Genomic DNA, 10,822 nt, shown 5'->3' with positions numbered 1-10,822 from the left:
TCCCATCCGCAAACACGGCTGCTGCTGTGCCAAAATCCCTCTTTTCGCCGCCAAAGGCAGTTTTCTAAGGCCGGAGCGGAGCACATCTTCCCCTTCGAATCCATCCCCGTCTTCTGCAGGGCACCTTAAATGTGCCTTAATTGAATAGTTCTCCCGCACCCTCCTTATAGCAGTTTAATAGATTAACTCATCTGTGCCAGCTTCAAATTTCAGATTAAAATTCCTTCATCCCGAAGGCAGCATTATCAGGTTGTTGGAGGCTGTTTTCAAACCTTGGTTTTGAATAGCAGCGGCTCTGCATTAATTTAACCACTAAGCTAATAAGTAGGTTTCGTTTTGTTATGCTAAGCTTTATTGCTTTTCTTTTGATCAGAATGGTGTTGTTGAGCAAAGCAGCAGACAAGGCATTCTTTGATGAGGGAATTAGCGCTCTATTCTTCCTCTATTATTCATAGCACAGTGGAATATGTAAGTACCTGAGGGTGTCAAAGGAGAGCAGGCTCTATTGCAAAGTGTTCGCCTTGTTTCTCTCAATAGCTGACTATGAGATGATAAACCGCTTAATACACTGCACTAATTGGATGAGAGCAAAAAGAGATGGGAATTAAGGCACGGCGAAAGGAGAAAGTGCTACCAGCCTTCATTCACTCTTTCACCACTTTAACAGCACCAAAGGAGGCACAAGCTTTCTATAAGCAGACTAGGGGTTTTGTGCGGAGATAAAATGAACCTGTTAGTGGATTCAGGTAATACACTAATTATTGCACAGTATAAATACCACTACTGGTTTTATAACACGGAGGTAAACTTCTTTTGAGAAGGTTATAGGATTGCTTGGCAGCAGTATAGATCCTAATAAGGGACCAGAGTAATAACCCCCTGGATTAACAAAATTGCTGCTTGCAGAAGTATGATTCGGGCTTTTACGAAGATTTCAGCAGAATGAATAAAAATGACTGAATGACATTTCTTAATGCCTAATGGCTTGATAATGATTCCCTTTTCTTTGAGGCAAAAATGTATATTTCAGGCTGCACTGTTAATAACGTCCAAGGAACAAGCCTTATTTTTCCCATAATTTTTTTTTTTTCGCGCCTATGGTGGGTTTTAGAACTCAAAAATACGGCTGGGGGCGGGCGGGGTTGGGGGGTGTGGGCTATGAAATGCCGTGAGTGGAGGGGGGAGCTGCGGGGAAGGGTCGCGGGGGGCTCCCACGCGCGGTGCTCGCTCCAGCGGCGCCGCCCGGAGCCGGGGTCGCCCCGCGGAGCCGCCCGCCGGCCCGGACCCCTCTCGGGATGCCCTTGGGCCGTTCTCCGGCCCCGGCCCGCCGCTGTGCAGCGCTGCCGAGATTGGACCAAATCACCCAAAATAAGAACCCCACACCCCGGCTCTCCTGCGGCCCGTCCGGGGGCCGGGGCTTGGTCGGGGGGGACCAGGAGTCATCACTGCCGGGGGGAAAGACCGGGGCTTCTCCCATCTCGGCCCCTGCTGCTCCGGGGAAGGGGCACACGGGACCGCTGCGCCCAAAAAAAGAAAAGAAAAGAAAAAAAGAAAAAACCAACAAAAAAAAAAAAAAGAGGAGGAAGAAAACCACCAAGAGAGTAATAAAGGAAGAGGGAAGAAACGGAAGTTCACCTCTAGGAGAACGAAGGGGCAGGCGCGGAGAAACTTTTGTAACCCCAACGGTGCGGGGGTGGCCAAGCGTTCCCCAAAATTCCAGATTTTCTCCCCCACTCCCGCCTTTCGGCAGCGGCAGAGCCTGGGGCTGTCCCGTCCCAGTGCCGGGCAGTGGGGCGGCTCCCGCGGGGTGGCACCGCTCGCTGCCACCAAGGGACGGCCCCGAGCCCCGGGCTGGCGGCGGGGGGGACGCGCCACGGTGCCCGCGACAGAGCGCGGACAGGCTCGGCCCTGGGTGGGTGCCGCAGCACCCCGCGCTCCGCAGCTCCGCTCGCAAACGGGGCTGCGGCACCTCCCGTCCGTCCCGGCACTCCCGGCTCCGGCCGAGCCTCCCGCGCCCACCCCGGCCCGCGGGGGGGCCCGGCCGCCCCCGGCCCCGCAAGGACAGCAGGGCTTTCTGCTTTTTCTTTTGATGCCTTTTTTTTTTTTTTTTTTTTTTTTGTTAAACATATATTTTTGTTTATTTTCTGAACGTGGCACTTCTCCACCGGATAGCAAGGAAAAGTGTTAACAATAACGACATTACACGAAAAAGTACTGTACCATCGCCTCTTGAGGGTTTCAGAAACCTCTACAGTTAATAAGTTAAATAAAGAGTTTGTACATAAATATTTGTCTAGGAACCTATTATATCTACAACACAGTAAGAATCTACAGAATGACAAACTTTTACAACACTACACTGAGTGCAATTGTTTTATAACTTTTCAAATATACAAAGCTCTGTTCTTTTTTTATAACAATGGTATGTACAGAATTAATAATCACAGTTTAGTGACTTAAACAGTCCATATTCTAGCAGTGTATTTCGCTTTGGTTTGATATAAAAACCTTGGTTGGTGTAGTGATAAAGAATATAACAAGAAAAAGATATACCCTTTCCCCTAAGTGCACTGGTTATCTTACAGCATCAAATTTACTTTCAGTTTGCACTGTCAGCATCCTTGGTTAGCATATGCAGCTCGTTGCAACATGTAAAATAGTTCTCCAGCGCTTCTAACTGACCAACTTAACATCCTAGGATGCTATTTTAAGAAGATGTGGGTAGCTTTCCACCTCTCTTAGCTTCTCTATTGTTTTTTGTTTCACTTTCTTAATTACAATTCTATTTCTTTCTTTTTTTTTTTTTTCTTGCCAGATAAACAGAAGGAAAAATATTTAGTGTACGAAACGCTAATATATAGTAACTTTTATTAGGGTTTTTTCTTTTTTTTTTCTTTTTTTTTTTTTTTTTTTACTTTTTCCCCCCTTACGTTCATAGAGGAAATGGACATGTCGTACATTTAAGAAATGTACCAGCCAAGGAGTTACTTATTCAGGAGGTTTTAAGTGTCGTTTCACTCGTGTGAGGGATGATGCGAGAGGCATTCACTTTCCCCAAGTTCCTAACTTGAGGACCTACTACAGTCTCAGCTGCTGGTCCTCTTTTTTTTTAAAAATCATCATTATTTTTCCCCCCGTTTGGTCTTGATTCATGCTGTCTGAGGTGACCTTTATTGATTCGCGTATTTACTCTCCTCTTCTCCCCCTCTTTTTTCTCTCCCCCCTAAAAAAACCCTATCCCGCACCCCGCGGACGGCAGCCGTGCCTTAGCACACCTCTTTCCCCGTGCTGTTCCCGGGGAGGATGTTGAGCTGGGTGAGCTGCGCGGCGTGTTCCTTGGCCTTCAGCCGCAGGGCGGCGATGCTGGACGCCCGCCGGTCGGCGGCGGCACTGGCCGGGTCCCCCAGCCCCGCCGAGCCCACCGCGCCCTCGGCGGCCGGCGCCGGCTGCCGCAGCAGGGCCGCGGCGCTGGAGGCGCTGCCCAGGGGGGACATGGTGGAAAAGAGCCTGCAAGGGAAGCACAGACGGCCGTCACCGCCGCGCCAGGGAGCGCCGGCCCCGCTCGCCTCCTCCCCACCAAGCGCGGACGCGAGGGGACAGAGACCCGCTGGAAGTACCCGACGGCGGGCAGGCAAAAGATTTTTTGGGAAAAAAAAAAAAATTTAAAAAAGGGAGGAAAAATCGCTGAGCCTGGTCCTCCCTGACTGCCACAGTCAGGGGGGCAGTGGCCGGGGGATGCGCGGGGAAAAGCCCCCGGTCCCGGGCAGGCAGCGCTCGCTCCCCCCGTTCCCCGGAGCCGCCCCGGCTCCGCCAGCAGCGCTGCCGGGGCCGCCCGGCGCTGCCCGCAACTCGCCTGCGGCTTCCGCGGGAGCTCGTCCCGACGCGAGCCTGTGGAAGCTGCTCAGCCCCACTCATGCCCGCGGCTAAAAATTTGTCCGTGACGGTCCCCCCGCGGCCGGAGCGGCTCACGGCACCCGGGATGTCGCGGCTCCTGTTCATCCCGACTGGCCAAATATACCGGCAACCCCCGCCCCAAGCAAAGCAGAGGCCACGCGTGCACGTAGGGAAACCCACGCAAGGGTTTAATTTCTGAGTGGGAGCACCGCTCTCCGCGGGCCGGTCCCGCGGGGGCCCTGCCCCGGCCCGGCCGCCCCCACGGGGAACCCGCGGCCGCGCGGGGGGCGGGCGAGGAGCCGCCTCCGCCCAATGAGCGGCCGCGGCGGAAGCACGTGACCCGCGCGGCGCCCAATCGGCGCCGGCTGCGAGGCGCTCCAAGTTCGAACGGCGGGGCGGCCGCGCGCGGCGGGTCCCGTGTGGGGCCGCGATCAGCCCGGCGCCCCCGCCTCAGGACAGCGCGGTGCCGGTGCGCGGGGAGGGGGCGGGCGGTACCTGCCGAAGGCGGGGCTGATGAAGGCGGGGTGGCGGAACACGGCCGCGCCCAGGAAGGTGCCGAGGCCGAGCGGGGTCCCGCCGGGGGGCAGCGCCGCGGAGCCGGGGGGCGGCGGCGGCAGGCTGGGGAAGGCGGCGGCCGCGGCGGCGGCGGCGGTCCAGGCGGAGTCTAGAGCTGGGTGATGAGGAGGGAAAGGACTAGCATCAAGGTATGGACTGAGGGGGTGAGTTGCTGACAGGGGACCAGGGAAAGGCAAACCTGGGGGGTGTGTCTGAGCCCCAGCCTTTTCCCTCTTCCGCCACTTAGCCCTACGGTTCTGGAACCATACCTGAAAGCCAAAAGAAAAACCGGTTTTAATACGCCTGCCCGCGCCCTCGGAGCGGCGAGCCCCGCAGGAGCCCCGCACCGGCCCGACGGCCACCGCTCCTCCGCCGCCCCCGAAGCGGGATCGCCCCAAAGGGGGCCACGTGTGCCGGTGCCGCGCCGAGCCCCGGGCCGGGCCGACCCACGGCTTTCGGTGCCAGCCCCGGCCCTGCGGCGCGCCCCGGCTCCCCGAGGGGCGCAGGAGTTCCGCACCCCCGCACACCTTGGCGGCAGGTCGGCGGTGCGGGCAGATAGCGGAGCGGGAGGCGGCTCCCGCTGCGCTGGAGCAGCGGCAGTACGGTTTCCCAAGAGGACTACGCGAGAATTATTCCGCACTCACACCCACACCGCGACTTTTTTTTTTTTTTCGTTAAAGGGCATATTTACAAATTATATGGTTTGGGGATCGTTAGACTTTTTTTTCCCTTCAGATTTAAAGAGAGGGAAAAAAATCGTAATTTCACTAATATCGGAAACGAATAAATAATTTGTGAGGCAACCAAAGCAACAAATATAGATTTCAAGGCTGCCCTTTTAAGATCTATTTTATGAAAGTTAGTTAGGATGCCATGGCACTGCCGTCCTTTCTTTTACCCCTCCCACAAAGCAAAAATCGTGAAATAAAACTGCTTAAAGCAGGAGAGACGTAGAGGAAAATAAACTGCATTTCAAAGGAAAAGAAAAGATTCCGTTATTATATATATAATAACCAAGTGAGGGGCCATCACACGCACCTACAGACAGAGACTTTGAGAGACAGACGCTTGTAAATCTTTTGGGACAGGTGTGGGCAGAGTTTTTCCTGTTATGCTGGGCTTTGTAAGCTCAGTATGAGACCCTTCTTTCCCGGAAAGCAGAAAGGCAGCAGCGCTGTGAGTCTCCCTGCAGTTGTTCAGCGGGAATCGATCTCCACGCACGCCTATCTGGGCACCCACGACGAAGAGTCATTGTGCTCGTGCGGAAGGCAACAGCCTGGCACGGAGGGAGCGTCTCTCCCCGCTAAAACTCAATTAGCAAGCTGTCCTCACTACAATTCCCCCTTATTGAATTAATAAGTCTGAGTAGACCCAAAGGTAAACGAAGGGACTCTCATAATTCATATTCACTTAATTACATCTTCTGCCATGAATAGAGGAGAAAGAAAGGGGGTGTCTTTCTGTTAAAAAAGTTATTTAACTTTCCCACGACTTGTTCCCCTGAGCTGAAAATACTGATTTGCTGTCACATCTCTGTTTGACAATGGAGAAATGTGTCAACAGAAAGGAGGGGACAAATCTCATCATTAGCCCCTCTAATGCAAGAAGCTGTTGTGTATTAAATGAGCCATATGGAATTTATTATGCTTTATCAGCGCCCGATTTTAACTGTAAAGTGATTTGCTCAGCTTCAAACCCAGAGACATCTGTTTTCTGTTGGCAATCAGGGCATCCCAATGTTTATCGTCTCTTTGGTTATGAGACCCGGGTTGGGAAATGCACTCTGGTATGGGGCGGCAAACACCTTTAATAGCATTGCACTCACTCACTATTAGATCAATGCAGGCTTATTGCTATCAAAAATGGGAAATCAAATAGCATTAGCCAGCTCCTTGTGCAGGCGGAGAGGAAATCAAACAACATTTCGCCTTCAAATGGCCCTGTTTGTTCTAGCACTAAGTGGGCTTTTATGAAGCCCGATTGGAGATTTGATGACAGCCAAATACCCGACTTGCGGCCGAGCGGGTTTCTAACAAGCGAAACGGGAGCCCTGAGTTTTAATCACACGGGGATCCGCCAGCCGATGGCTCGGCCCTGGCGGGGCCAGGCCACCCTTCCCCGGGCGCCGCCGAGGGACGCGCCGGTCCCGGTCCCGCCGCTGCCACTCACCTGCACTCGGGCTTCTGTCAGATCGAGCCTCATGGCCAGCTCCTCCCTGGGGGAGACACAGACGCCGCCGTCAGCCCGGGGCACCTCCAATCGCCCGCGCCCGAAATCCCGGTGCCCGAGGCGAGCGGGGCCGGGCCGCGGGCGGACACCGCCTGTCGCCGCCCTCGGCCCGGCTCCGGGCCGCCGAGCTGGGCGCCTCTTGGGACTCCAGGGTTTTGGCATTCCCTCCCCGCCGCTCCCCAAATTCGGCCACTTCCAGCCGCAGCTGCCGTGTAGGGGACGGCAGCCGGGAAGCTCCACACGGAGGTTCACATTGCCACAATTAAGGTAAATCGGAAAACACTAAGGCACTGGAAAATAGCTCATCAGCTCCGTGTCCCAGAGAGGAGCATTCCCAGCATAACTGGGACCCTGCCGTAGCCGGAGCCCCGCACCCTCAGGGCGTGAAAAGCCCTGGAGCAAAACCCAAAGCCGTAAAAAAACACCAACGAAAAAACTGCGGCACGTCCATACACAGCCCGGGCAGCCGCTCCCGGGGCCGGGGCCAGGCGGCGCCCCGAGGTGAGCACCGCGGGAGATGCGCGGCTCCGAGGTCCAGGGGAAAAAAAATGCCCCCGTGAACACTCCTGTTCCAACGCTGCCCCGAACCCCAACCCCCGGGCAAAACAAACGAGAAACCGGGAGGGTCTTCAGGATCGAAAACTGCGATTCTGGGGACTCGATCCCCCCTCTAGTCTTAAGGCGGGAGTGGGGAGCTGCAATTTTCGGTCAGCGCGAGGAGAGGGCTGGCGGCTCTGCCTCTCTCCCTGCCTGCGCTTCCCGCGGGGGAGCCGCTGGCCAGACCCGCCACCACCGACCTCCCATTTTCAACGGGAAAATGTCCCCGAAAGTGTGGACAGAGCCGGGCTGAGCCCCCCTGGGCTCCTTGGGGGCAACTGCGGGCACCAAGAGGTCCCGACGTGCCGGGCCGGTATTTTTAGGCAGCGGCGCTTTGATCTCTGCCGCTGCCGGGGCTTCCCCGGGCCGGGCTCCAGCCCACGAGCAGCGCGAAACCGATCCCGGAGCGGCCGCGGTGAGAGGAGGGGTGGGCAGCGGGTAAAAATAGCGCCCGGCGGCGGCCTTCAGGCGGGCCTGCCCGGGCTCTGCCGGCCCTGGGTCCCCCCTGAACCCGGCCCCGTTCCCCGTCTCCTCCAGCCCGGGGGTGCCCGAGGCAGGATTCACCGCCGGGGGCGGGGGTACAGCACACTGCGGCCCGTCCCGTCCCCCCGGGGTTCGCTCGCTCCGCGCTCGGCCGGGGCCCCGGCGCCGGTACCTGGTGAAGACGTCGGGGTAGTGGGTTTTCTGGAAGGCCCTCTCCAGCTCCTCCAGCTGGTAGCTAGTGAAGGTGGTACGATAGCGGCGCTGCTTTCTCTTGAGCAGCCCCTCCTCGGAGTCGCTGCCGGCCGAGAGGCAGACGCTCTCCTCGCCGTCCTTGCCCTCGCCGTCCTCGGGGTGCAGCAGCAGCTCCTCCTTGGGGGACAGATCCCCGCCCTCCGCCCCGGGGGCCGCGGTGGCGCCCCGGCGGGCATCCTTCAGCAGCCCCCCGCCGTCCTCGCCCAGCAGCTCCTCCTCCTCGTCGTCCTCCAGCTCCTCTTCCTCCTCGTCCTCGTCCTCCTCCAGCATCTCTTCGTCCTCTTCCTCCTCTTCCTCCTCCGCGGCCGGCGCGGCAGGGCCCGGCCGTTCCTCGACGTGTGCGGCGGGGCTGCCCAGCTCGTCCCGGGCGGGCGGCGGCGCCACGAAGGGCGCGTTTTCACGGTAGCTTTTGCTGCGGCTGATGCTGACCTGGGGCGCCTGGCTGATCTTCAGCGTGTCCCACGGGGCGGCAGCGGGAACGGGGCCCGCGCCCCCCTCCGGCCGCCCCTCCGTCCGGTCCCCCCGCGGCCCCGCCGCCCGCGGCGGCAGCAGCCGGCCCCCGCCTGGCCCGTAAAGCCGGCGCAGTTTGGGGGGAAGGTGCAGCTCGGCCGGCTCGAAGGGGGGACTGGCCTTAGGGGACCCTAAGCCATGAAAGTGGAGTAGACGGCCGCAGCAGTCGGACGGAGCGGGCAGGCGTGGCGGGGAGAAGGGTACGGAGAAAAGAAAGAAAGAAAGGAAGAGAGAAGGAAAGACACGGTCAGTAGGATCTGCGCGAATAGAGCCCAGAGCAAGAGTCCAGTCCCTCAGCCATCCTTCGTGCACCATTTTCTACCTCCTGCCCCGTCCCTCAGGCCGGCCCCGGCCCGCGCCGCTGCTCCCAGCCTAGCAAGAAATTCCTCCGGGCCGCTGAGCCTGGCCCGACGCCCCGCACGGGGCCGGGACAGGCTGAGGGGGCTCTGGCAGCCCCGGGCCTGCGCCGGCACATTTCCGACAGCGGTCAGCGCCGGACCACATCCCACATGGCGGGGCAGCGGCAGTCCCAGTGCGCCCGCCCGGCGGCCCGGGATTCCTCCGCTGGCTTTTTTTTTGTTTTGTTCCCCCCCTCCTATAATCTTCCCCCCCTCCCCAAGTGTAGTTTTGGTTTTGTAGGAAACAATCCCGCCCGCCAGTGTACGCCGGGAAAAGCGGGAGCGAGGCCGCCCATGGGAGCTGCCCATCCGGGCTCCCCGCGGCTCCGGAGGGGGCTGCTCCCAACTTGGGGCCGGGGGCGGCGGCTGCCGGCGGCCCGTTATCACTGCCCCGGCTGCTGCCGGGCGCGGCCCCGGCTCGCTGGCCGAAACCCGTTACAGGTTTTAATGCGAACGGGCCAGGCTTTCCCCCCACACGGATCGCATCTCGCACCGATTTATTTCGGCTTTAAAAATTACACACATATCGAAAGCAAGAGCAGCCTAAAGCGCCGGTACCCGACCCCCAGGGAAAGAATTGTGACGAATTCCGGGCACGGCTCTGGCCGCGCTTCCTGGCAGCATAGCAGCCGCTAACGAGCACGGTAACGGGATAACAGCGGCCGCAGCTCCGAGGCGGCGCCCGGCCGTGCGGTGCAGGCGGGGAGTGGGGCCGGAGCCGAGCCGCAGGCTGTGCAGGGAATGGGGGACACTCAGCCGGGCCTGCCCGATGCCGGGGAAAAGGGACGGGACGTGCGGGATGGGACGGTAGGGCTTACCTTGCGCGGCCTTGTCGGTGTCGGGACGGGCGGCGATGGCGGGCAGGGTGGGCGCGGTACCGAGCAGCCGCACCTTGCAGGGGCTCCGCCGGCCCAGGATGCTGTCGATGCAGTAGGAGGACAGCAAAGTTGGCGATTTACTTTTGCACTCGGGGCGCTCGGCGCAGCTCTCCTCCGGGTAGGGGCCGCTCATGGCGGCGGCAGCGGGGCCGAGCCGTGGGGCCGGGGCGGGAGCGGCGGCGCGGACGCCCCCGCGGCGCTGCCCGGTGCCGCCGGGACGCCCGTCACGGGGGGAGTGAGCGGCGGCCGCGGCGCTCTTGAGTCCCCTCGGCTCCACGTGCGGGCAGCCGCCCCCTGATTGGCTCCCGCCGGAGGCCGGGCGGCCGCCGACAGACGGCGCCCGGCAAAGCCCGGCTCGGACCGCCCCGGATCGGCGCCCGCCCCGAGTCGCCGCGCTGCCCCCGGCCCCGCCCCGCCCCTCCCGCCGCGCTCCGCCCCCGCTCCGTGGGGGCGGCAGCCGGCGGGGACCCGCTCGGGGGAGCCGTCGGGGGCGTCCGGGATGGGCGGCGGCGGAGTTCCCGTGGCACGCCTTGCTCCGTCCCCACCCCCCCGCCCCGACGGCAGCCCGCTCCCCGCCCGACCCCTCCTTAGCCCCCGGCAATTCCCGGGCGGGATGGCGTGGGCGGTGCCGGGGGATCCGCGCCGCGTTTTCCCGCGGGCAGCGCCCGCCGGGCGCAGTGCTGCGCAGGGCCGCTCGCTCGCCGCGCTCGCCGCCGCTGTTTGAAATGTCGCGTCCGCGCTCGGCGCTTTCCGCGGCAGCACCTGCGCAGCGCCTGCAGCGGCCGGGACCGACCCAGCCGAGTGCGGGAGCCGGGAAGAGCTTCCCCCGGGCAGGGCAGGGCGCGCAGCCCGGTGCTGTCCGCCCGACTCCTCCCTGCCCTGACAGCCTCCGCCTTTCTCCGCACACATATCTCCCCTCCGCCGGCGCTTTCCACGCCGCTTCGGGGCCGGAAAACCTCTGACCATTTTTTATGCTCCCTCCTTTCCCTTCCCTGTTGGGCGGTCACGAGTTCAGGCTCCCTGTCC

The 10,822-nt window shown here is 60.4% G+C and overlaps 1 protein-coding gene across 2 annotated transcripts; it reads right to left on the bottom strand.

Annotated features, from left to right (window-relative positions):
- Positions 1–2,212: 2,212 nt before the first annotated feature.
- Positions 2,213–10,057, bottom strand: ARX (aristaless related homeobox). Of its 2 annotated transcripts, XM_071430369.1 has the most exons (6): positions 9,737–10,057; positions 7,931–8,651; positions 6,619–6,664; positions 4,649–4,718; positions 4,390–4,564; positions 2,213–3,507 (listed from the first exon to the last, which is right to left on the bottom strand). In XM_071430369.1, exons 1-6 carry the CDS (start codon positions 9,927–9,929, stop codon positions 3,267–3,269), a joined length of 1,446 nt encoding a protein of 481 aa, XP_071286470.1. In that variant the 5' UTR covers positions 9,930–10,057; the 3' UTR covers positions 2,213–3,266. The 2 variants fall into 2 exon arrangements, with proteins under 2 accessions (XP_071286470.1, XP_071286469.1); XM_071430368.1 differs by having other exon boundaries at positions 4,390–4,718.
- Between the last annotated feature and the right edge of the window lie 765 nt (positions 10,058–10,822).

Source organism: Agelaius tricolor, unplaced genomic scaffold (assembly GCF_023055355.1).
Source record: "Agelaius tricolor isolate 1412-34295 unplaced genomic scaffold, bAgeTri1.0.p SCAF_7, whole genome shotgun sequence".
Lineage (NCBI taxonomy): Eukaryota > Metazoa > Chordata > Aves > Passeriformes > Icteridae > Agelaius > Agelaius tricolor.
The sequence above is the reverse complement of the archived record's forward strand: the minus strand, read 5'-3'. Positions and strand labels throughout refer to the sequence as shown.